Source organism: Osmerus mordax, chromosome 16, assembly GCF_038355195.1.
Source record: "Osmerus mordax isolate fOsmMor3 chromosome 16, fOsmMor3.pri, whole genome shotgun sequence".
NCBI lineage: Eukaryota > Metazoa > Chordata > Actinopteri > Osmeriformes > Osmeridae > Osmerus > Osmerus mordax.
Genome location: NC_090065.1, coordinates 12,362,204 through 12,388,523, shown reverse-complemented (window position 1 = coordinate 12,388,523; position 26,320 = coordinate 12,362,204). Strand labels below are relative to the sequence as shown.

At 48.1% G+C, this 26,320-nt stretch overlaps 2 protein-coding genes across 2 annotated transcripts; both read right to left on the bottom strand.

Moving 5' to 3' along the window:
* Positions 1-480: 480 nt before the first annotated feature.
* Positions 481-11,168, bottom strand: LOC136959294 (SUN domain-containing ossification factor-like). The gene is given in 25 exon segments (XM_067253590.1): positions 481-1,116; positions 1,281-1,336; positions 1,433-1,524; positions 1,625-1,773; positions 1,942-2,046; positions 2,221-2,308; positions 2,539-2,918; positions 2,920-3,829; positions 3,980-4,061; positions 4,215-4,277; positions 4,388-4,453; positions 4,564-4,646; positions 5,406-5,461; positions 5,894-5,914; positions 6,309-6,414; positions 6,537-6,644; positions 6,723-6,790; positions 6,914-7,038; positions 7,164-7,281; positions 7,587-7,722; positions 7,968-8,045; positions 8,251-8,447; positions 8,596-8,730; positions 8,887-8,998; positions 10,967-11,168. Coding segments are annotated over 25 exon segments (3,822 nt in total). The 5' UTR covers positions 11,029-11,168; the 3' UTR covers positions 481-690.
* Positions 11,169-11,626: 458 nt separating this feature from the next.
* On the bottom strand, positions 11,627-26,301 carry dnm3b (dynamin 3b). The gene is made up of 21 exons (XM_067252701.1): positions 26,034-26,301; positions 25,422-25,724; positions 23,891-23,964; positions 23,653-23,802; positions 23,231-23,434; positions 22,845-22,943; positions 22,357-22,517; positions 21,939-22,081; positions 21,714-21,849; positions 21,420-21,487; positions 21,175-21,313; positions 20,916-21,002; positions 20,712-20,782; positions 20,365-20,416; positions 18,788-18,901; positions 15,205-15,314; positions 14,797-14,911; positions 14,329-14,493; positions 13,887-14,119; positions 13,594-13,767; positions 11,627-13,262 (listed from the first exon to the last, which is right to left on the bottom strand). Exons 2-21 carry the CDS (start codon positions 25,580-25,582, stop codon positions 13,220-13,222), a joined length of 2,499 nt encoding a protein of 832 aa, XP_067108802.1. The 5' UTR covers positions 25,583-25,724; positions 26,034-26,301; the 3' UTR covers positions 11,627-13,219.
* Between the last annotated feature and the right edge of the window lie 19 nt (positions 26,302-26,320).

The following is a 26,320-nucleotide window of genomic DNA, read 5'->3' as shown; positions in this document are numbered from 1 at the left end:
GGTGGTAGTAGTGCATTTTCTATAACCAACTACAGAACCTTTTACGCGATTTCATGCATACATGTTCTAGTATTGTCATTTTACCATGACATTTTATGAACACTATGCTTTGGCTACAAGAAAAAGACTGTCAACTAATAGGTTCACAAAACTTCAGATGCATCTTACTCAGGGTGCGAATTACGCGGGGGTTTGGGGGGTCTGACCCCCCTAATTAAGACCCCCCAAAACAGGTAAAAACAACAGGTGGGGCCGGTCATTCACGCCCTGAGAAGAAGTTGACCCCCGATTGTCTTTGTATAATTTGTACTCTGATCTTACTGTATCATACCAACTTGACTACCCACCAAAATGTATCCATTACTTAGCAAAGGCTGACTCAAGTCAACCATATGGTTAATCTAATCATACAATTTAGCTTCAACTCTGAATAATGCTGCTAAATCTGATCTTAAAGACAAAAGAAAAGGACATGTCATGGAAGGGTGGAAAATATTTTCTTTGTTCAAAGCAAAACAAATATAAAAGCTTGAAATCAACATTACACACTAAGGGGATTGTCGTATTAAGGTCCAAGCTTTAATCGTCCTGTTTGCATACAGGCGTACCTGTCCCCCTCAAAGGGGCTGGGGGATGACAAAAGTCTGTTTTAGGGAGGACATGGGAGCCCTTATTGAGTCCAACAGGGCCTCACAGTGCTGTGACCCCAAACGTCCCTGAGCGCAGCTCCTTGTTGCCCCTCATGAGGTCCTGCAGGATGGGGGTGGTGTCTCTGGTGTCCTTCCGAGGGGCCTGCAGCAGGTCCACCACCACACAGCCGGTCTCGGAGCGCCGGTGCTTGAACGCCCGCCTCTCCGCCCTGCTCTTGGGCGGGGGCAGGTCGTCGCAGAGGCGCGTGCAGGTGGCGATGCCGCAGAAGGACGGCTCGTCCGAGTGGGAGGAGCCTTCGGAGCTGCCCTCGGACGGGGAGTCCATGAGGAGAGGCCGACTGAGGTCTGCACCCCTCGGGGCTCCGTTGCATATAAGGGCGCCGTTAGCCACGGGTGGAGAAACTACGACAGTCGACGGCTTTGGAGTCTCCGCCTTCTCGCTGGGCTTGACTTTACCTCGTTTCTTCTGGAGGTGGAAGGATTGGGAGTGGGAAAGAGAGTGGGGACATGATTCAGTCATAAAAAAAAAAAAGGTTGATTATTTAAAACTTTGAAAGTACACTGGGTGGCAGGCTTGATTGCCCAGAAATCCTTCCAAGTCACAACCACTTCTACACAGTTGCTCCATACCTTTTTATTAGCAGGTACAAAAGTCTGTGGCTCCATCATGTGCAGGGATTCTGGACCTGAGAGCAACAAAGCAGCAAATGCTAGGTCATCATCTTAGTGGCTGGAAACAATACACAGACCGTGAAGCCCAGACACAGCTGAGTGTAACTTGCTTTCGGTGGAGGCCAACTGGCACGAATCAGAGAGCAGGAGAGGGTACGAAGCCCGTCTCTTACAGCTTGTGTCGTCCCGCGAGGAGAAAGACCTGGGAGAGGGAGAAGACAGCGTTGTTGAGGCTAACTTCCTCCAGAAATAGAGTGACGCTACCGGGGGGGGGGGGGGGGGGGGGGGGGAGAGAGAGATACCTGTCTGGGCTGCTGTAGCTGGGAGGCTCCTGGTCGGTGGTGGGGGAGGGGGGCAGGCTGGATATCTGGCAGTGGTGAGAGCACAGCAGCAGGCCCAGCAGCAGACACAGGACCAGACACAGCAGGAGATAGCTCTGCCTGTCGGACACCTGAAGCACACGCACAGAACAGAATCACCGACTGCAGACAGAGGGGTTGAGAGAGGTGGTCAAAACATCGTCCGGAGGGACCAGAGACAACGTTCGACGAGAGCGATAACAAAAGCACGTGATAACACCATCTGGTATTCGAGCTCATTTCTATTCGAAGGTGCTGACCTCGCTCTGCAGCTGGAGGACACTGACAGACAGGTTGAGGACCAGCTGGGTGATGTTCTCCAGCTGTCCTTGCAGGATCTGGATGGACTCTGTCTGACGCTGGTCCTACAGGGCCACAGGAGACAACCCTGCTGAGCCACTCAGAAACAAGTCAAAACACTGGCTTCTCCTATTCATACAGTGCAGGACCTGTACTGTACATAGAGACCTCCTCTATAACCGCTGTAGCACACTGGAGTAAAAGGGACTGCTTGGTATCCCGTCGTTGTTCTTGCTCACCTGTTCCTCTGCTATCCTGGACGTGTTCTGGAGCTTGATGATGGTCATGTTGAAAGCTCTCTGCATCTCCTCCATCTGCTTACGGTACCTTCAACAAACCACCACAGACACGCTCACTGTCTGATTTCCCCCCCCCCGCAGAACTTATTTCACAAAAGGTATTTGGTCAAGGTAGGGCAAAAAATAAATAAAAAAAAGGGCATTGCAAGCGCAGCGCAGATAGTATGGAGCTTTGGATGAAATGAATGCTAAACGAATATGTGGAAGTGGATTTCCTCGGCGGGGTGTCCGTGGTGTTGAGTGTGTGTGGTGCCCCACCTCTGGCTGAGCTGCTCCAGGTAGCGTCCGCTCAGGGACATGTTCACCTCCAGGGCCTTGATGCGGTTGTTCAGCCTCATGAAGACCGACTCCTTCTGGCCGGAGCCGTGCATCTGGCTGCCGGTCTGCTCTGTGACGTTGTGCTGCTCGGCGTAGAACTCCGAGTGGGAGGGCGTGTGGGACGAGGGGCGAGGTGGTTGCCCGCTTCCGTTGGATGAAGTTAGGAGGATGTCGTCCACCGGGTCCTCGCCCTTGGTTTCTGGGGGGGCGGTGTGGGTGCGTGGGGAGGCTGTGAGGTCAGAGTCGGGAAGGGAATCCTCGGGCGGGATGTTGCCCCTCTCCGGCTCTGATGGGGGGGCGGGAGGCTCTGTCGGGGGGGGGGGCGGCAGGGAGGGGCGGTGGGGAGGGATCGGCTACGTCGAGGGGGTGTGGAGAAGCTACCGGCTCCTGGAGGTCAGCCCCCTCTGGGACGGGCCTCTCCTCTGTGGGGGGTCCCCAGGTCTGGTCCTCTGGGGCCCTGCTGCTGGAGGTGCTCATGGTGGGGGTGGGTCTCCCCTCAACCTGCCCCTCCTGGCTCCTCTCTAGGAGGGCCTGCACATCAAGGGTGGAGGTTTGGGGCATCTCCAAAACCAGGGTGGGCTTGGAGGCGGGGGTGTCTGAGCAGCTGCTCCCAGCCAGGCTGGAGGTCAGGCTGGGCTCAAGCTGAGCCGGCTCAGGCCCGGCCTCTCCCTGCTCCGCTGGGGGCTGTGGGGCCTCCGTGGAGCCTGCTCCCCCCTCGCCCTGCTCAAGCGGAGCCTCTTCAGGCTGCTGCTCCTGGGGGGGTGGCTGCTGGGGAGTGTAAGAGACAGGGGGGGGGAGGGGCAGCAGCCAGACAGGAGTGTAGGTGTGGGGGGGGGGCTCTGGAGTCCTTTCTGTCTCGCTGGGGTTCCTACGTGGGGCCGAAAGAGCCAAACACTGTTGGTGGAGGTACTCCTGGAGAGAGCAGGAGCAGGAGGATGAGCGTCCACAGTAGTCCTGACTCTCCTGCTTCGCCCTCTCCCTCTCCCTAGTCCTCCGCTCCTCCTCCTCCTCCTCCTCCTCCCTGTCCAGCAGGGTGATGGTGGGCTGGGGCGGGTCAGCCTCCTCGTCCTCCATCAAAGTGACCACCATGTCCCCCTTAGGGGGGGGCTCGAGCTGGGGGGGCTCTGTGGGGGGGTCCTCAGGAATGAGGGGGTCTAGAGAAGGGGATTCTGGGACAGGGGCATCGGGGTCCACCTGGATAACACGCTGGTCCAGCTCTTCGATGTCTGGCCTAGAGAGAGGGAGAGAGAGAAGGGGAGAGAGTTAGAGAGAGAGAGGGTATGAAAGTGAGAAAGGATGAGAGGGATGAGAGGGAACAAAGGGATGAGAGGGAACAAAAGGAGAGGATGACTGTACTGTTTGACAGAGGATTGTTACTTACACAGGGGTGAGGAGGACCTCAGGGTCCAATTGAGATGAGCTGGATGAGTCCGTCACGTTGACAGTCTGGCCTGTAAAGTTGCCTGGGTGGAAAAAGAGAGAGAGTCCCTCCAAAACTTACAAGAGAAAACAGACCTCTAAAAGTCTCATCAAAACACCCCAAAAATGTCTTCACTTCTGTTTGAAATCATTGCGTTTCTCAGTAGCGAATGAGGGAGCAGGATGTTGGGCCCTACCGTCCAATGAGGCGCCTGCCCCGAGAACGTCCGCGATGTTGTTCACCATGTTCAGGATGACGTCTGAGAACACGAGAGAACCCCATGAGAACCCGGTCTCTCCCCAACCATCCACTCAGCGCACGGCCTTTCAGGCACACCACACGGGGGACGCACTCATCTATGTGACTCACCCGTGGCTGATCCAATCAGGTTGTTGGATGACTTGGCTTCTTGGGGTACATAGCCAGGTGGGTAATCTGTAGAGCGCATTAAGACAATGTCCAACAATGATCCAACGTGTAGTGAAAGAAAAACCTATCCCTGGCAACTTAAGAATCAGTTAGTTAGGAGAGTTGGAGGTCGTCACCGAAGTAGTCATCTTGGTCGTCTGGTCTCTCAGAGGGTTCGGCTATCTCCTCGTACTCCTCCACCATGCTGGTTCCAAACACCCTGGAACACAGTAGGGCCGACATGATGGTCAGTTCTCCTCTCAGTACCATGCTTGGCCACCAGGGGGCATACAGAGCCACAGAACAGTAAGGAGCGCAGGCTTCAACATGAACAGTAACTAGTAAGTAATGCTATACCAGGTATGCTGAACACGCTGTTAAATAAAGGGGTCTAACTCAGCATGCACGGCTGTGGACCATTTATCATTAAAAGCCAATGTGTTCCAATCTACAGTTCTATACAATGACCTTCCTTTGGACCCTAGTGGTTGGCAGACATGTAGCAGTACACTGTGTTCCACAGACTTTTCTTTTTTTTTTTTGTATAATGTTCTTATAAGAAACATACATAGGCTGAGGGGAGTGGCCGTACGTTTTGAAGACAAAATGTTCTGCAAACTCCGGGGCTGCCCCCCCGTCACCAGATGGTTTATTTATATGGCGCTGGAGCGAGAGTGCCAAGCTCAACAGGACTGGTGGCTGCATGTTACAGTCTGCATCAGGGCCTAACAGCCTCACCAACTGTTTAATGGGGGAGGGGGGCATTAGGCACAGAGCAGGGTTTATCTGCCCCCCCCTCAACTTTAAAGAATGACATAACAGCTGCATGTCTGCAAGATTTTGGCATCGATGATTATGAACGATCTGCACACAAACGCTCATGTACAGGAGCTCCACGGGGACATATACGCCAGATCTTTAGAACTGGGGTGCGGGTAGCTACATTCACCCTGGAGGTGTCCCTGCGTTCAGGACTGACCTTATGAGACTGAGAGGACAGAAGTGCTCCGAGCCAAAGTGGGACAGCAGCTCCACCTGAAACACACAGACACGGGTCACTTCCTGCGGATGCAACATGGACCCACTCCACACCGTAGCAGCAATCAGGACAAACGCAAACCCGGCATAAACAAAGCTGAAATCTGGTCTGGTAATCTGTCATTTCAAAACTGGTTTGACGGCTGAAATTCACATGGTTAGTATTCACAAAGGATGATTGTATTGCCGTTTAGCGAGATAACAGGTATTAGATGGAAGGCGCGCTTTAAAGCTTTTGATCTGCACACTCCAATACTTGAAGAAAGCTTGCGATGGACTTCTGACAAATGATGATCCTTGTTTTGTTTTCCATGGTTACTGCGCTAGCTGCGACGGATATGTTAGCAAGCCTCTCCTGTAGTGAGCAACACAAAAGCCTCAGCCCTCCACCCTCTCCTCCACAGACCTCTAAGACAGAAAGGGGCTAACCTTTATGTACTTGGTGAACATCTGAAGCAGGAAAAACAGAAGAGAACAGTATTAATAGAAGGGGAGAAATAAGTATTCAGAACAGAGACCAGGCGAGTGCTTGCGGGTAAGTCCCTGCTTAAGACTGCTGTCGTTGTCTTGGTAAACATGATGACGAGCAGAAGGAGGGTTTCAAACGTTTGTCATTTGTTTTTGTTTAGCAAAGAAGCACTGTGATATCTCTCCTGGGTGAGCTCATTTTAGAATCAGAAAACTAGCATGGAAACATGATCAACAGCACACAGGGAGTGACTAGGAGACCCGAACAGGACTGGATAGAGGAGGACTCTAGTCTTCATTGGTAGAGTAGGAATGCAGTAGAGAACAGATGGACTGCAATGGGACCAGAGTGAGTCAGAGGCCGTCCGGTACACACCTTGACGTATTTGGCATACAGGTGCTCGTCCAACGGAAAGCTCTGGACTGTGCGTTCGTCCCGACCGTGAAAGGTTCCCAGCTTCAGCCATTTGTTGGTGGGGTACCTGAGGGAACATTGTTCAGCAGACACGCTCACTGAGCTGCCCACTAGGCAGAAGAACCCTTCTTCCAGGTTTTGTTTACTTTAGCGCAGTGTCACCATTCGAGATCTATTGGGGTTTCAAACCTGTCACTGATGGAGACCAGGAAGTCTTTGGGCGTAGAGGAGAAGAGCTCAAAGTTAGCAATGTCCAAACGCTTCACCTGGATGGGCTCGCAGAGCTCGATGACAAACCTGTGGGTGGAATGGAGACGGATCAGAACACCAATACACACAGATGTAAAGACACACACACATCTTAGGAACACTCACCAGATCTTGTTGCTACAGGGGTTCAGCATGTAAAAGTCCATGTTCTCCATCAATATAGCGCAGGTGCTCTGAGACAACAGAATCAACCGGTAAGAATCTACTGACACAGCTCTGGCCAAGACAACAGACGGGAAGGTCCACAACGGACCCAGCAGGGAGCTTCCGTGTTGGAAGACAGACAGTGTTTATACCTTAGCCTCTGGGTTAGCCCCTAGGATCTTGGCCCCACACTCCACCGAGGCATAGTTGTTGAAGTTCTTCTGAATCTTCTTCACAGCACGGGAGGCCCCACTGGAGGAGGTGTGAGTGGCCTGGACTGTGAGGATGAGTGGAGGTGTTGGCCGGGGGAAAAGAAAGGATGAGGAAGAGAGAGAGCTCTCATGAAAAGGGGGACGTTCCTGGGAATATTCAAAAGAACAAGCCAGGGCCACCGGCTCTTACTCTTCTCCTTCTCCACCTCCATCATCTTCCTTTTCCACTCGTCAAACGTTGGGATGTCCTCTGGGTCCTTGGAGGCCAAGCTGGGATCCGTTTCGGCGGGAATGTGAGAGCCCAAGCCCTATCAACACAAATTCCCGTCAGGACACGATGACACACTCGCATAACCCATCTGCATGAACATATAATAATAATAATAATACATTTGATTTGTATTGCACTTTATATCAAAGGAATCTCAAAGTGCTACAGAGCATATAATTTATTCTGCTGACTTCATGTGTAATATATGTATATACATATATTACTTCATGTGTAATATATGTATATACATATATTACACATGAAGTCAGCAGAATAAATTGGCCATTCTTTGACACACCACACATATGCACGAACACACAGACCAGGATTGAGATCCAGTACCTGTTCTTCCAGCAAATGGGATGTGTTAGTTCCCAGAGCTGAAGAGTCCTGGCTGGTCTGGACTAGTGGCGGCTCCGTGTGGCTCTTGGTCCCACCACCATGGACATTGGACGTGTTCTCCAAGACCACTGGAACACTGCAGTACATGAGGAGGGCAGAAGAAGTACGACAAACTGTCAAAAGATATTTACATCTGGATCGAATAGTTAGGGCATAGATAGATTGTATTTGTATTGCACTTTACATTTGAAACAAATCTCAGTGCTACAGTTAAAATTGTAAAAACAAGGGAAGAACATATATAAAATACAAATAGATAATGAGTATAATTAGGGCACCCTGTATTCAGGTGAGAGAAAGAACAGGAGAAGCTGTCCTCACCTGGAGAGGTCACAGTCAGCCGAGCCGGCATCGCTGTGTTCAAGTAAAGGCGTATCATCCACAACATCACCGGATACACTGGATAGGAGGAGAGGGACACAGAGAAAGAGAGAGAGAGTGACGTCTTTTGCAACACTTAAACCAAGTGACCAACTCATGGAAAAACCCAACCAAATTCATATTTTGGTTGTTATTTTGCAGCTTCCCAGGAGAAGAGCGATGAGTGTAATAACAATCCGAGCAAGCTGGCAGGGGGACAGGTGGAGTATCTTGGCATGCTTACATATCAGAGGAGGAGGAGTCCTGTGCTGAATGGGGGGTGGAAGGCTCCTCAGACACAGGAACAGAGGGGGGAGGGGGGAGGTCAGAGGTGGGAGAGGGTTCCTGGTCCTGGGCGTTGGAAGCTTCCGGAATCAGCTGCTCCATAACTGGCTCAGGCTCAGGCTCGGGCTCAGTCACCGGCTCCTGCAACTCCCAGGCCTGACATGAAAGAGATGTAGAAAGAAATATCAAGAATCAAACCAATACACGGGTTACCTCTGATAGGTAACCCTAACTGTCTGGTCTGATACTAAACACAAAGACCAGAATGTTCCGCAATGACGGTTTTGTCTAAACCGGCACTTACCCGTTCCTCTACCTGTTTCCGGTCCTCTATAAAGGCCAATTCCATCTTCTCGTCTTCTTCATCTTCAAGATTTTCCTCTGTCAGCAGGTTGTCCTCAGACAGGGACTGGAAGTCTGGCACCAAGGCCAACTCAACCTGAGCCACACCCACACAGTACAATTAGTAGCGGTACAGTACTTTTGAAGTTCTTTTTGAGAACGGAACCATCAACAACATTATCTGTAAGGCTTTACATTGCAAGGACCGTGCCCAGTGTGAGACCAGGAAGTAACAGGTTGTGTTGTGCAGTACCTGGAGATGATGTAAGCTCTTCCCTGGGTCTTTATTTGTGCTGGTTTCCTGAGCAGGCGTGTTGGGGGCCCCTGGGGGCGGCTCTGTGCAGACAGCATACCCACTGCAGGGCCTGCGGGACATGGGAGAGGACGATGTGGGTCGAACAGCAGACATGTTTGTTTAAGTCTTCATTTCAAATAACCCCTCCGTTTGTCAAGCCTTGTACCGTCTAAACTTTCACAGGTTTTACCAGGTGTTTTCAATAGCAAGCAAGGACAACAATCCTGTGTACCAACGGTGAGTAATTCTGTACACAAACAGAGGAAGCCGCCTTGTGTCCAGGCTGACGTCATGAGAGAAACCAGATGTCCAAGATGCGGAGGCCCACACGCGGTATCTTATCAGTCCCAGTGAGGGAGAGGTCAAAGTCAAAAAGCAATACCATGTGACAGCAAGGGAACGTAGTAACCACACACCATCTGGTTACAGAGTCTGGTAAATTGTCATTGTCACAGCTGTCCCACCCCAGGTAGAACTACAAAAAGGAGCGCTAACGACTAACTATAGCTTTCAATAGTTACTGACTCACAACAGTGTCACATTCCAATGGGTACAAAGGTCTCTGTGTTAAGATGTTTAAAAATGCATCACCAACCTGACCTTGTAAAAAGTCTGGATGGATTTTAAGCTTTGTAAAATAAATTGTCTACTTTCACAGGCATGAGTCACACGACACAAAGCTAGGTGATTAGAGGGGAACAAATAGGCCAAGCCTTGACTGCTAACAGTTTCCCTTTTAATTGAAATCCATTTTAAAGCATTTATGAATAATATATATCAAAGGAATATAGTCAAATTCAGGTCTTCTTAATTAGTAGCAAATCCATAATTCAACAGTAAGATGTGTCTGGTGGTCGACAATCTGACACAAATGTAGAACAAACGCCCCATGTGACCCACTGGAAAGCAGTAGGAGTCATTTACAGAGCTGGGCTCCACTTCATCAAGTCTCATTTTAAATCCAGGAGGTGTGTCTGTCACTCATGCAATGGTGCTCCACCTCTAACGTACTGAACCTGCATATCTGCATATCAGGGAGTGGGCATGCCCTGCAACCACAGGAAATTGACATTCTCTGACTGTGCAAAGATCGAAAGATACCGTACACATCATCACACCGTCCTCCAGCTCATTTCTGACTCATTCATGTTGCTGTCCAGACTAGCGGTGTGTCAAAGTTCAACCCTTGGAAATCGACTAGTCCTCTATAAATAACAGGTGTGAGACAAGGTCTTTACAACAATAAACATGAAGTTATATGGGGTACATTTCTTACTTTATTCATCTTGAACTGTAAAGTATGTCAACTAAAAGTAGGCCAAGTTAACATCCCACCCATTTCTCAGTTTAATCCAGTAACATCATGTGTTTGGGGTCAAACAGCAGCAATGACCCACTTGAGCTCTCTGCTCTCAATCTCCTAACACTATAATGTCCTGAACGTATTGCACCAGATGCACTCACTTTACCATAGTCACATCCCGCTCTTGACCAACAACTGTAGCTAGTAGCTAACTAGCTAACAGGTTTACAGAACTCCTGGTCAACCAGCTTGAGTGACATGGTGCGTGGATAGGATCAAATGTAGGCTAATCCTGTGCCAGAGCAGAGGAAAGAGAAGAAGTCAAATATGTTACCCTACATTAGTTGTCATGGGAGATCATGTTTTCTTCCAGTGACATTTGGATAAGTACAGTCAGACAGTCACCACCTAGCTGGGTTGAAATTCACCAGCTCATATAGCTAGCTACGCTAATCGAATTAGCTATACAAGTGTTTGGCGCACAGTAGCGAACAATGAGTGTCATCTAAAAGCTGAAAGACAGACAAGTGCAGCCAACTACCTGTACATAACCATTATTATTATTGTTGCAGTAGTAGCTACACTATAAGTCTAAGTCACGTTTGACAATGTCTCTTCCAAAACAATGCGTCTATTTCTTGAATCTTGCTTGGTATGTGACACTTCTCGTTGTTAGCAAGCTGGCTAGACCAGCTATCTAGCCACACTAAAATAATATCTCGCCCGTAAACTCACCAAAACAGTGCAGCTACAATGAAGCACACTGACACCACTCGCCACAGTCTCTTCTTCATCATCCTCCCGCTGGGACAAACATTCTCGCCGTCGATGTGAAAAACGTTCAGTCTGCCGCTGTAAGATAAACCTAGTTTTGTTATCGTGTAAATGTCTAACTTTATCTATAAGCCCCGCTATTTCCTAGCTTCTCGCCAGGACATCGTTGACAGTGTTTAACGGCTCAATCTGATTCCGGGTACAGTTGTCAAATCACCACCAACCTGCTGGCAGTTATTACGTGTTCCTGTTCCGTCCAATGACAATGCAGTAAAACGGTTGCGCAGATACACCAAGATTCAGCATGGAAGACTGTTCAGAAATGTGTACTGGACTTTCGGATTCAACACGTGTTATGTAATAATAATACCAGAGTATTGACACGATTATTACATGAATACATGTTATGTAGCACTTCATAACTCATAAGAAATGAAATCATTTTAGTATGGTAATTTGACTTCCTACCGAAATAGGTCTAAAAGACAGTGAGTGATATGTCACTAGCCCCATCTTCTGGTCGAAATGTGTAGTTCCAGTTTCAGTGAAAAAGTACTCAATGTGCCTGTGACAAAAAAATATATCAAGAGAAACCATGAACAAAGAATGAGGGAGAGTAAATAAAGTTTATTTGAGAGAGATACAGATACACAGCAAGTTACAACTGATTAATTTCCCCCAATTCAAAGTAATATCTATGTCCTCCTTAGACAATCTCATCATATAACTAGGAAACATGTATGTTGCATGACACTGTATGACTCTTTCTATAGTTAGCTTTGGCAATACGTATCCATGCCAATAAGGCAGTCTAATTTAGAGAAGAGAGTGTATCAATAGAGACATAGAGAACAATAAGCACTAGATCTTAGTGAGGTCATTATAGTCAATAGTTATACCTCCTTATTAATATCTACATACAGCAGAACAGTGTTTCAATAGAGGACAGGCTCACATACACATGAACAAACTGACAGAGAGCACTTTACACTGACGAAACCACCTTAAGCTCAGACACATAGGCTGACTGGACCCATAGCTCAGAAGTGGTGGAGGGCAGGGAGGTTATAGATTGGAAAGAAATGGCTTGTGATATGCATCCAACCTGAGGAAAAAGCTATGTGGACTTCTTACAATGTTTCTCACACAAAGAGACATTTGTATCCTGCCATGTTAGAAGCAAGATCAAAATTCTCCTTTTCTTGAGGTGGCCGGAGCGTTTCTGTCCAGTTAGCGAGTGTGAGTTTGAGCTTAAGAGTGAGAGATTTGCAACTTGACCAGTGACACAGCACAGGCATCCACATATGATAAAATGCATTATAAATGCATTGAAATGCATTTCTTCTTAAAGACATACTGAAGGTGCTTCCCAGTCTTGTTATGTGCATATGGCTGTTACTACACACAGAAACTCACAAAAATCCAACATCAAATTACTCTCAAGGGTCATGATTTATTAACAGCTTTGACCATGAAAAGAAACACAATAGAAACGTCAACAACGTGCAGACAGACGATACATGCACATGTGTCAGCACACGCTCACCCATACACATATCATATATATGTATAATTATACTGTATATATTACACACACACGCACCCACCAACACACACATTCTAACACAAACCTTTCATTGCTAATTGAACATCAAGTCAATAACACACATATGGGGCGTTGTATAATATATGTAATATACTAAAACAAACGTAGCCTACTTATAGGCAAATTAGTCACCCCCCCCCCCCACACACACACACACAGACACACACACATACACACACGCACACACACACACACAAACATGCAATAAAAGCAGCCTATGTGCCATGCTGCATTTTGGAATAGTGTAGGGCAGTGCCACTGCTGAGAGATATGAAGAAGCAGGTTGGGTCAAGGTTAGTGTAAAGGGGGAGGGGGGCAGGAAACGATGGCGGGGGGGCAGGGCTGGTACTCAGAACTGGATTTGCTAAGCAATCCTGGGTCACAGGCGAGCACAAGCGCACATAAAGATACACCACAAGACAAGCACCATACTGTACATGGACACGTGGACGTCATCACCTGGCCGGGAGGGGGGACAGTGGTCAGGGGGCAAAGGGGCTCAGTGTCTACATTAAGGGACTAGGGGGTAGAGTATATTCTATATGGGGGGCAGGGGTGAGGGACAGAGAGGGAGGGCAAAGCTCACAAGAAAGGACCCCAATGGACGATTATGGGGGAGCTTGTCTTGTTGGAGAGGGTGGGGGTCGCCGACTAGGGGGGGAGGATGAGTAGCAGTTTAAACAAACAAACAAGGAGGGGCAGAGAAGGAGAGGAGGAGAGGTGACAGGTGAAAAGAGCGGGGGGAGAAGAAAAAGACGTGGTTAGCATTCATAGAGGGCCGAGAATAATACGCTGTACGTGAAGAGTTAAAGAGAACGAGAGAGACAACGTCAGCAAAGGAGAAAAAAGGGAACCTATTTTGGAAGGTCTAAGAGGTTTCGCTCTAAGACTTTACCAGATGTTGTTCTGGTTTAATCTTAAAGTAAAACCTAGAACAGTGTGCGTCTTGACCATTCTGCACGTCCATCTGGAAAGGACTCACCTGGGGATGCTGGGAGGAGCACGGTTGGGGCGGCTGGGAACCTGGGGGCTGTCAGCGGTGTTGTTGAAGGGGCCCAGGGGCCCTGGGCGGTTGGGAGGGAGTGGGGCCCCTCGAGCAGCGGGACGCTGGCCCGACGACATCCTCCTCGGAGCGGTCGGGCTGGCCGGGGGAGACCTGGAGAAGGGGAAACGGGGCGTTTTCAGTTCTTTCGTGAATTGCCATTCCGAAACAGAACAGATACCGTGGAAGCAACACCTGAACGCCCCCGCGGACGTGAGAGAGATCAGGCTCACTTGCGGCCGGCTGCTGAGGGACACCAGGAGTTGTCCACGGGCGGGGGCAGTGGCGTGGAGATGGTGGTGGTGGAGATGTCTCCTATGATGGCCAGGGCCTCCTTCAGGGAATGGTGGGTCCGCAGCACCTCATCCCTCCTCTGGGCCGTCTCCTGGGACTCGTCCATCAGGGCATTCTGGTCCCCGGCCGAGTACAGCTGGGCCAGCAGCTCTGCGTTGATGAAGTCCTTCACCTAGTGGTGGAGGATGGTATCGCAACAGCTGATAAAGTGCTTTGTAACCTTTTTTAGTTTTTGCTACATGTTTAGAACTCCATATCTGACTCTTGTTACTTTACCTCTTCCTGTAAAACTTACATATGCTGTGTATGTCAGTGTCCATGTCGTGTGCGCGATACTAATGCGTCGGACATGATGACACCAGCGCCACCGTCACCACTCACATTAATGATCATGAGGTGCATAATGGTCTTGGGCATGAGGTCACGAATGCACTTGTTGACGATGGCCATGTAGGAGTCCACCAGGTTACGGATGGTCTCCACCTTCCGCTCCAGCTGGGGGTCCATGGAGAAGTTCTCCGTGGTGGTAGTGCTCTCCGTGTCCACCTGGAGGACCGAGGACGAGAGGGGAGACACAACGCAGAGGTCACAGCGGACAGGGATAGCAGGAGAAAGAAGGAGCCAATGGGAGCGTGAGCTGAGGTAAGAAAGATTCCAACTTGGGGGGTTTCACGCTATAAGGGGTCCCATCCCCCACCCACCGTCCACCATAGGGACCACCCAAGAGCTCCCAAAATAAAAGTTAGCAATGATGTGTAAGTAATATCTTGTATGAAAAGAGGAAAGGGGACAGGGGGTGGCAGTAGGTGACATATTTTGATGACGTATCAGGAAGTGAAAAGGACTTACGGTAGCAATCTTCTCGGGGTAAACTCCCGCACGCAGAAGGGAGGACTTCCAGCTGTCGACCTCATCCTGTGTATCACAGGCCAACTCCAAGGAGCGATTGTCCTTGTACACGTTCCTGACCAACCCCAGCACAGACAACAGTGTTAAACTACTTTCAAGTCACTCAGAGGGACACATTGGGTTGTTTAGCATGTCTACACTCACAAACAGACATGTACAACCATCAGCATAAGTGGTTTCTGTCTCCCTCTACTGTTTATAATGAATACAGTAATTGACAGAAATGAGTAATCGTGGAGATAGCAGTGGTTGCTACAACACTACGACAGCAGGTTGTGTGTGGTATACACCTAGCGGTTGTAGAAATGGTTGTTTATGGTTAAATTAGGTTAGGTCAGTTTAACTAACCTCGACTCAGTGTTGAAAATGCAAAAGATGTGCTTGCTGGACATGAAGCTCTTCTCAATGTCGCGGACCTTCAGGTTGTCAAGAGGGAGCATGTATTTCTTCTCCTTCTCCTGAGAGGCAGAGAGAGAGAGAGCAAGAGTGGCCAAGAAGAATGAGGAGGGGCACTGGGTTGCAAGGTAAAACATCGTCTAGATAGAACGTACTCAAATGGCTTAGCCATGATATCAACCATGAGTTAGCTTTGTTGGTTTGTTTACAAGAGCGCCTGGCGTGATGATGAAGGGAAATAAATATCGATAACTAGGGGAACACATATAGGGGAAGAGGGGGAGCAAGGAGGGGGAGATGGGAGGAGGAATGAGGGGAGGAACGAGAGTGGGAGGTAGACGGAGGGTGGGCGAGGGAGGGAGGGGGAGGGAGGTAGAGTGGAAAGGGAGAGATCCCACATGTGGAAGTCATTACTGTGTGGGTCAAGACATAGTCGTTGGCCACGGTGAGTTAGTAAGAAGGAGGGGGGGTGGGGGTGGGGGGGGGGGGCGGGGGGATGGAGCAGGAGGAAACGTTCAGGGTACGGTGAGGAAAGGGGAACCACAGATGTCCAGAGACTAGAGAGGTATGTGTAAAACCGGCTCTGAGTGCAGCAACAAAGGAGGTTGCTCGTATGGCGCAATGAACGCATGACAGATTTGAAGTGCGCCTGCAAGGAGTTGAAGAGGGGAATAAAAAAAATCAAATAAAACGCTTCTCTCCATCTCTCCATCCCACCTTCCATCTCTCTTCCCTCTCTCTCTCTCTCTTTCTCTCTTTTATCCCTCCCCCTCTTTATTTCTTCAATATTTTTTCTTTCCATTCCAGAGGGGCCCACTTCCTGCCTGATTTTTGGGAGAGAGAGCGAGCGGGGAGCGAGAGAGGGAGAGATTAAATGACAGCCTGGCGTTAAGACTCAACATCTGGTACTGCTTAACAGCACGCAGACACAGAGAAGCAGGGAGGGAGGGAAGGAACTTATGGAAAGGGAGGTTTGGAGAACGCGAGGGAGAGCTGAAGAAAGAAACACAAGATGGATTTGCAAAAGTGGCGCTCCTATCCTCCGATCATCTCTGCTCGGATGTCCCCGGAGAGCTTTTGGTAGTCTCGTTAGGATCAAAAACGAAAGAATGGGGAGAAAGGGAGAAAGAAGAAGTAACGTTGTAGACCTTTTTGGGTTCTGTTCCCCCATGGGGTCACTTCATCCCATATATGGTCACATGTGTCCCTCCCTCTTCCTCTCTCTCACTCTTTCCCTCCTCTCTCACACTCCTTCTTTCGCTCTCTCTCTCTCTTTCCCTCTTTTTTGTAATATCCCCTCCCTGAACGTGCAGGCAGTCTGTCCCGGTCGTCTGAGAGAATGTGCCACGTCAAAGCTGGATACTCTACATGGCCGGCCTGACCAGCGAGGAGCGCGAGGGGAGCGGGACCCGAATCAACAAACAAATAAACAAAGCAAACAAGCAACAGAGAGCACCAAAAGCGCCAAAGCGGACAAGACAAAACCCAGTTTTGGGGGGGTTTGAGATGAGAGGGAGATTCCAACTCCTTGATGCCAAAATGGAGAAGAAGAAAGAAGGGAGGGTGCAGACCGCAACCCTGTAAGGCACCTACTCAGGAACGGTTGAGTCCCCACCAGGCCGGACTCCCACCGACTCCGGCTCCGTCCACCCAGTGTTCAGACTACCTGTTCATTGTCATACTAGTGTACAGTAGTCTGCACATTGGTTAGACTGAGCATGGAAGCTCTTCTCTTTGGGGCTGCTCTGGAAAGGGCTCACATATGGTTTGATGTGTGGTCACTGGTTCTTCGAAATGTTTCACTGTGTCTGTTTTGGTTTTCAGTGGTCTCAAAGCAATCTAATATCTATTTTCCATATCTCCTAATGATGTACTTTCAAACACATTACAAAAGCATTTTGTGGAATAAACTTGTATATCTCCGACTGTCGACACTAACTGTAGACTTTGAAATTGCTGTGAAAAAAAGCGTGTTTTGTTTAATTTCTATCCTGTGTGTCTTGTAAAAGTAATCTCGTAAAATGTATTGTGCAACAGCTATGTGCGAGTGTTGGTCTGGAGCTGGGATAAAGATGTGGTGGTCTACCATGGAGAGGGAGGAGTAACGGACAAGCAGCCAATCAATCAACTCATGTTTCAACTAATCAGATGCTTTTTTGTGTGATCTTTTGCTTGACTGGGAGAACACAGGAAATACTGAGAAAATGGTGATTGTGTCCAACATTAGTGTCCAACACAAGGCAAGGGGCTGGCAAGAATAATAGTTTAGAATTAGTGTAATAAAAACAGCTATTATAAAGTGTAAACTCAGGTCACTAAATGTTTGGGGGTGTTGGGCAGAGTTCTAGTCTAGTAACAGTGATGATGCTGACAGTAAATCGAAAGACTGGTAGTGGAGTAAATCTTGAACAAAAATTAAGATGATATTAGAATCTGTAGTTTTGGATTCAAATTCTGAGCTATAGTTCATGTAATCAAGTTGGTTTTAAAATAGGAGAAAGAGCCCTGCCATTTAACGGAGTGTTTCTCCTCAGCAAATCAGTGGAGGCTTATGGCTGTATGGAAGTGAAAACCTGTGATTTTACTCTGAATAATTCTGCTTCCAAATGCACCATGAAAAAGAGAGGAACTTGTGGTTCCATGGTATTCATGAGTGTGTGTGCGCTTACGTGTCACGTCAGTTGGCCTGTGTGTGTACATTACATTTGGGTCATTTTATATGCGTGTGTGTGCACATTCGAATTAGTATGTGTGTGTATGAAATGTACAAGCTGAAGTGCAGAAGTGTTTATGAGGGTATCGGAGATTTATACCAATCCTCATCAATACTAAGGGACCATTCAGAATAATTAACACAAAATACTGGGATGAACTATTCTTTTGTGTACCCCCTGCATGAGAATATGTAGGGATGTTGGTGTGGGATTTGGAAATGTCCCAATTGTGGAAACAGAACCACATTGCCAAACCCCAGGAATGAGAAAAGAGATGTGGAGAGGGAAAAAAAAGTAAAGAAGGGAACTTCAGTAGAAGACAGAGTAGAAAGGTAGCACAAAAAACATTCTTACACCAGAATGTGCACAGATTACAATTAACCCATGATTTGTGTGATGTCAACCACTGACCAGCGGCTGACCGGATTGTCTGAGGGAGTTGCCGTGTGTCTGCCTGTCTACACTTGCTGTGCAGAACTTCCTGGAACCTGTACAGCAGGCACAGACAGGCAGACAGACACCAGCCCGTCAAGTTATAATGGACACAACATCTGACCAATAAAGAACCAATGTTACCTCCTTGAGAGTGGAAACACCAAAAGCCAACCAATCAGGGGACAAGACTCAGACGCTATGACTCAGAAGCTAAGCGGGTATGGATGATACGATGCCCAACACTGAACGATTGCACCAATGAATGTTTAGCCTTGGAATTTATAAACCCATAACCAGCTGCAATCTATCAGTTTCTGGTCACATGTCTCAGCAACATATGCCTAACGAGGACTGGGTACATTCTGTAAACGGTGGGCGGTCCTCACCTCGTCATCTTTGAACCAGGACAGGCTCTCGGCAGTCAGCACAAACCAGTACTCCTTGGCTCCTCCCTTGATGATGCTGATGTTGCTGATGGTCAGCCAGCCCTTGCGGATGACCTAGGATGTGGGGGTGGGGGTGAGGGGGGGGTGGGGGATGGGGGATGGAAAAGGGCAAAGGTCAGTTGTGAACACAATAGCAGCACTATGCAAAGAAGGAGGAGGCACTGGGGAGAGTATAGACAGGAGCGTTCCATTCCACCGGAGTGTTCAGCACCTCATCAAACCATTTCATTCAAGTTCACAAGTCTTATCGATCACAAATCATTGATGGCTGACAATTAAAAATGCGATGAAGGGTGCCAAACTCCAAGTTACTGTGTGAGTGTGTGTTTCATTGTGAACAAACCAGACCCTGAACATGTCACTGAGTGGCAGTGCGGGCTCACACAAGGCACTGTGCTGACAGCCACAAGCACAAGTCTGATACGGTGTTAGGTGACCCGTGTGTTAGGTGCTTACAGCTCAAACCCACCATACCCCAGAGAGAAGTGCTACAAGTTAACTTTGTTAGGTGTATCAACCATTTACACACACAAGCCAGTGGCATAGAGTTAGGTGATTCATTTGTTAAGTGTTTTTGGACAGCCCAAGATTCACTAAGGGGGGTTACCAAAAAAAGAGAGGATTGTATTGTTTGTCAAACAAATCTAAGATTTTTGCCTAAATCTAGCAGGTAACCCCCTATGGTCAAAGGGCCTTCTGCAGTGGTACAACTTAAACTGGTCTCTTACTATCAGGCCTGAGGCAGGAGGAGAGGAGGCCTAGAACAGGAAGGAAGTGAGGCATTAAAACACCTAGGGGCTGGGTACCATTATGCACACAGGCACCACGTCTGATACAACCTCGGGACTCAAATTTGTGCCGTACGCAGCTAGCTAAAAGCTGCAGCGGTTAGGTGAGATCATGTTTGCATTCCTCAATAGAAGCCAGAGATGTGGAAAAAAAAGCAGAACACGCAAATGGCACAATAGAGCACCACCCTATGGGCAAAAAGTGTAACTGCAGGCAACCAACCCTAAAGACAAACCCCCCAGTAAGGAATACTTACCACCAGACGCCCACTACAGGGCAGCTCAGAATCTCACTAAGGGATTGGGATGAAATGCATGGGGGCACCTTGGTGACATAAAAGGGGTTTAAACAGAGGGAGATGTCTCAACACATTGATGATGTAAAAAATAAATAAATAAAGTTTAAAAAATAATAATAATAATGAAATTCAAAAAAACTTACAAACATGAATTGAACTGAAATAACAACGAACAAACAATATGCACACAAATTAACTCGAAAAGGGTACAACATGCAAAATAAAAAAATTAAAACCCTAGGTGTGTGTCTCTACATGTGTGTGTCTACAAATAAATAGCAGACCAATTAATGCAGCGCAGTCACCATATCTGGTTCTATTCAGTAGCCCTATCGCTTCTTAGTAGAACAACCAGTAGCCCTCAGTGCCCCTAATTGTTTGTGCCCGACCTTCTCCCTCCCCTGAGTGTGAAACAGGAAGAGTGGCTCACCTGGTTTGTTGCTGAACTCTGCTTGTTGGTCTGGCTGCTCCTCTGCTGAGCACTGTAGAGGAGAGCATGTGTGGGAGACGGTGAGGAAGAGAGAAGATGGGGAACGTGGAGAGATGTGTAGCCAGGCAGGCATGGGTAAATTGAGCGAGACACCGAGTTAGAGAAAAAGAGAGTAGTCAGTGAAAAAGAGGTTAAGCAAATGAAAGGTGTCTATACAGTATGAATGTGTGGTTCTAAATGGCTGAAGCAATTTTCGCTACCTCCTATGTGGTTCTACTGCACTTTGCATAAGTGAAAAATGAGTACATTATGATGAGTACCATACTGGAAAGCCATTAGACATTTACTTAGCAAAGCCAATGAAGTCTTCATGGTTGGTATTGATGTAGGAAAGCTGGACATCAATCAGCAACAAAACCTGTCATGGAAAGGACACACAGAACCACATTTAAGTGATTCATATATACACACATTTACAGTCCACGAGAGTGTGTGTGTGTGTATGCTTGAGTGTATGCAAGTGTGTATGAGTATGTGTGTGTGTATGTTACCTGGTCCTTGGCCCTGCTCTCTCTGTCTCGGATGTGAGAGGTCACAATTCTCTCGGTTTCCTCTCGCAGCCTGGGGAATGACTCCAGCTGGAAAGCAACAACATCCATCCATCCATCATTTCCCCAGAAATAAAAAACACTCTTGAAAGACACCATATGATGCCATGTTTAATATAATATAGTATATTATATTATAATATTTTATATTATATTATATATTTATTGGATTGGATATTGTATTGTATAATAATGTGTTTACCTTGTTGGTGCACTGGCGAACAGTATTGATGAGCTCCTGGATGACCATATCTACACACTGGATGCAGGGCTTCTTCAGTTTCACTATCTGCTTCTTCACTATGGCCTCGAAGGCCATGTCTGGAGTGAACAGGCCAGTCCTGGAGAGTCAGGGAAGAGGACAGCAGTGAAGACAAGATGGCCGACACAGGGGAAGGGAAGTGTGTGTGTGTGTGGATGTGGAGGTTAGTGCCAGTAAACACCCACCTGATACCATGGATGTTCTTAATGGCGTAACTGATTTCCCGACGCATCTCTTTCTCATCACACTCCATCTGAGAGGGAGAGGGGGAGTATGAGAGAGGAGAGAGAAAGACAGAGAGGAAAAAGGAAGAACAAAGAGAAGGAGAGAAAGCGCAAAGAGAGAAAATAAAACAGAGATAAGAGAGAGAGAGCAAAAGAGTGAGACCCTTTTGAGTGAGAGAAAGACTGAGAAGAGGAAAAAACCACAAGAGAGCGAGAGAGGCCAGCGTGGTGAGGAGAGCGCTGTGACGGAATCACCTTGACCAGCTCAAAGGGGAAGCGCTCGTGGAAGATGCGGTTGATCTTGGCTCCACCGGACAGCTCCACCGTGTCCACCTGGTCTCCTGAGCCCTCGATCCTCTTCTCAAAGTCCACGGAGAACTGCTGCACCATCCTGCAGCGGCACACAAGCAGAGCCATCGCAACAAAGGGAGTTTAGTTCTGGGGACTTGCCTGTTGATGAATGTGGACCGGCCTACTCACTGCAGAAGGGCCTTGGTCTTGCGGGAGGGGTCGTCTGGGCGGAAGTGGCGGTATTCCTCGGCCTCCTTGTCCAGAGCCAGGAGCTGGGTCTGCAGCTTGCTGCGGAACGCCGGCAGGGTGTCTCGGATGTGGTTGGTCAGTTGCTATGGAAAGGCCACGCGCACCAGCAAAATACATCAATTTGACATTGCTAAGAAGATTAAGGCTTTGAGTTTTTTGTTGCATTGAAAGGTTGCATAATCCAAAGGAGGGGGGGGAGGGTGGAATTCTTTGTTCTAGGATACAATAAACTAAAGACAGTTAGAACATTGTGTCAACATTTTGGCATGCATCCTAAAAAGGAGATGTACTCTACCATTGAGTATAGACAGATATGAAGAGGTGACTGGTTCAGTGCACTGAGAGAGCGGCCCCCTACCTGGTTGAGTATTTTCTGCAGGCGAGGGGTCCCCATGCCGTCAGCCATGTGCCTGTAGGACGGGTGAGACAGGAAGAACTTCCTCTCAGCTGCCAGGGCTGCTTTGATGTCCTTCCGTCCATCAATGTCCTTCTGACTGCGGTTCACCACGCCGATGTAACCTGAGAGCCGCCCACCCGAGGGAGAGACAGAGAGAGGGGTAGGGGGGCAATTAAAAGGATAACACCGAGGAGATTAACTCCAATATTGTATATTGAGGACATATTGGGACATTGATGATAGGGTCTGTGACTGAGAGAGCGGGGGTGAGATAGAGGGAGTGCACAGACAGCTGAAGAGAAAACTACAGAGAGAAGAGAAGTACAAAGAGAAACGAGAGTGAGAGAAAGAGAGGGAAAGACAGAGGAAGAGAGCGATGGAAAGCGATATAAAGGGAGAAAGAGAGAGAAAGAAGAGACAGAGAAGGCGTGAGGCTGTGCGACTCCCACCTCGACGAAGAGGCAGCAGCTTGTTCTCCAGAATCTCCCGGGCATCCGTGCCCTCGTCCATCAGGTCCAGCTTTGTGATCACCCCAATGGTCCTCTGGCCTGGGGAGGGGAGAGAGGCAGGACGTGAGGGGTGGGGAGGTGAGGGGTCAGGACCTGAGGCTAATAAGGTTGACACCAAAGCTTTAAGGCTAACCCAAATAACTAACCATATCTCCTCATGTCTATTTTTCTATGGGACATCACTCCCAGTGGCTCATACACCTACATTGTTCCATTACGGTGGTTCACTTGCAAAGATGAACGTAAAACAAATTAACCACAGACGATGCATATACAGGTGTATGCTGTATAGGCTTGTGTTTATAGTCCAGGGTTTTTTCACTCACCCTGGGGGTCCACATCTTTGGCCAGTTTGAGGGCGTCCGAGTTGGCCAGATCGCTGTTGGCCGGGGTGACGGCCAGGATCAGGCAGCTCTCCCTGCAGATGAACTGCATGATCATGTCCCTGATCTGCTGCTCGATGTCCGCCGGCTGGTCGCCCACTGGCACCTTGGTGATGCCGGGCAGGTCGATCAGGGTCAGGTTCAGCACTACAGCGAGGGAGACAGAAGGGGCACACAGCTCCACTGAATGAGTGAACTCATCTACCAGCTCGGGAGTGTTGTGTTTAATCCGGAACGGCACGGGCACCAGTAGACACGTGTGGCTCCTGGCAGTAGCAGTTTGGTGTAGATAGAGATCCGATAGGGATGTGAGAATGTTCGACTGATGGACATTGGGGACAGTCAGCGGAGGGGAGCTGTCTCACCGTGTGGAGAGTAAACACGCAGGTTGATAGGGACCGGAGAGATGCCCTTGTTGGCTCCGGTGATGCGGTCGGTCTCCGCCTCAATCTCCTGGCGAACCTCGTCAAAGTCTGTGAACTTCTTCCCTTTGCAGTGTAGGAACTCGGCCCATTCTGGAAAGATACAGCAACAGAGTCATGTTGATCTCTATGGAAAAGAATGTGTGTGTGTGTGTGTGTATGGGTATGTGTGTGTATTCACCTGCATTGGCGCTGATGAGCTGCAGGACGAGGGGCCTACGGGTGACAATCCCAGAGCCACGGGGCAGGAAGTCCCTGAGGAAAGACAGCCAATCAGGACACAGTGAGGAGGAGGGGTTTAACTGGATATGAAAACGGAGGTTGCGATGGCTATGACATTTTAATGAAGATGCCACTTGCTAAATTGCTTCTGGGATGTACAAATAATTGTGCTTCCAAACAATCAAATGACATGCCTTTGCTATTACATTCTCCAGACCTGATATCACTTCATCACCTTTCATGTAATGCATCTCATGAGTAGATTTTGCTACTTGGCCACTAGGACACACCAAATGTCTGACATACCTGATACTGATGCTTTTTAATGTGCACATCTGATTGACCTCATGTATGAAAGGTCCAAATGAAATGGTGTGTTATGACAGGACAAGGAGTATGATTTACAAACCACAACCTTGATCTATACATATCTTACTGCAGTGATGTGTGTGTGTGTTCCTAATGTGTACTTTTACATCAATTCATACATTCAGGCTCTCTGCCACACCTCACAGCTTGGCTAATATTAACAGCCAAATTGAAACAGCTCTAGATTAACATATATTGATCCAGAGGCCTCCAGGGTTTCCCCCCCAAAAAGATGGCTATTCAGCTCTGTGGGGGCCGCTCTAGACAGATGGGTCATTACTCAGCATCGCAGGTCTCTGGGGTGACAGGTCCCTGACTGATGATGCTGACTGAGTCCGTGCATCAATCTGTAACTATAGATACCAGGGATACCCTCCCCAGTGCACCCACGAAAGAGGAGATCGGTTGTTTTATCAACCGGTGTCTCCTTACATACGGTAGGTTCATCTACAGAACAGGAACAGGTTATGGATGGATGATGTTTAGCATCATGATCTTAAATCTACTGATTTCTTAACTTTCTTGCTATACTTTTTTGGAAATAAACATCTCAAGGAACTGTACATTACATACATCATGTTACAGCAGTAAATGCACAACATCTGTAAATATGAAATCAAATGTACACACCTAGTCGTTTCAAAAAACTTAATGCATTTCAAAGGATATATATCTGACATTTAAATTATGTGCTAGTCCATATGGGAGTAAGTGTTTTGCAATTCTACTTCTGCAGTATAGTTTTGAAATAATAATGGAGTCCTGTGTAAACCTCATATACCTAGATAGGCCTACCTAAACATTTAATCACGAAAATTGACATTTCAGGGGTTGATGTGAGCGTGAATGGGCTACCCGTAGGGATTGCTGTAACCCAAATACCGGCTCCCCTGTCATACATACGTTAAAAGTGTGTTAAAAATAAGATGGTGACTACACCGGCGAATGAGAGTAGAATGGGGACACCGAACTGTGCGCGTCATCATAGCAAAACCGAACATAATCAAATGAGTAATAAATGGTCTACAACTGTGGACGAACTGACACGTGCCACGACAGTCCTTAGGCTTACAAACAAGGATTATCTATTTATGGTGGTCAATTACGCGTTGCTCACTTACCTGCCCACAAAGTTCTCGAGCACAGAGCTCTTGCCAGCGCTCTGTCCGCCAACCACTGCGATTTGAGGCAGATCAAGATTGCAGCTCTGACCAATGGTACTGAAAGCATCCTGGAGCTTGTTGACCATCGGGATGAGGTCCTCCATTCCACGGTTACCCATGGTGTCTGCAGACTGGGGACTCGAGATCAAAGAATGGAGATCGGGGGGGATGCGGTGCTATATTGTCCAGGCTACCGTACTTGTAGATGTTGTGAAGTCATCTAGCCGCGCATTGCCCCGAGCCAAGCAAGGGTCGAATTGACTGAGGAGAGAAAAATGTTGAGAGCGAGAAGGACAGACTATTGCGCAGTTTGCTTGCCACTACCGCCAGCACACACACCAACACACCATTATTTTCAAGGGCATTTGTAGTGCAAATCCTTGTTACAACCCAGGTCTATATATACATCTCTAAATCCTTGCGTTCGAATTTACAGCCTACAGGCTACGTGTATGAGGTTGAAATGATTTGTGTCGCTTAGAATACAGTGGTGCCTAAAGGCAATATAGTAATAATTAGATACAAACGAAGAAATCGTCTTTAATATAATCTATTAGAATTTGGCATTACCCTTTCTCAAGGTTCCCTTGGCGTTTTCAATGTCCAAGCAAACCAGTTACTGTCGCTGTCCAGTTCTGAAGCGGCAGGAAATAAGCAACAGCGCCAAGGTCCAGATCCTGCGCGATGTAAGCGAGGCTACCAGCACCACCTGCTATAACGGAGCATCGGTTTGATAAATGCTCTATGCAATAATCATCTTTTCAAATCGTTCGTTATGCTTAGATGGACGTCAGTGCCTCATCCCGAGCCAAATTCGCCTCTGACAGATTAATCTTTTTTTTACGCAGCCGCGATAA

What these genes read in the sequence shown, in the direction of transcription:
- dnm3b (XM_067252701.1), bottom strand. Translation starts at nt 25,582, where the DNA reads ATGGGTAACCGTGGAATGGAGGACCTCATCCCGATGGTCAACAAGCTC. An exon ending in GCTCATCAGCGCCAATGCAG is followed by an intron (nt 23,803 to 23,890) that starts GTGAATACACAC and finishes GTATCTTTCCAG; the next exon opens with AATGGGCCGAGTTCCTACAC. An exon ending in ATTTTCAACACTGAGTCGAG is followed by an intron (nt 14,912 to 15,204) that starts GTTAGTTAAACT and finishes GGGGTTGGTCAG; the next exon opens with GAACGTGTACAAGGACAATC.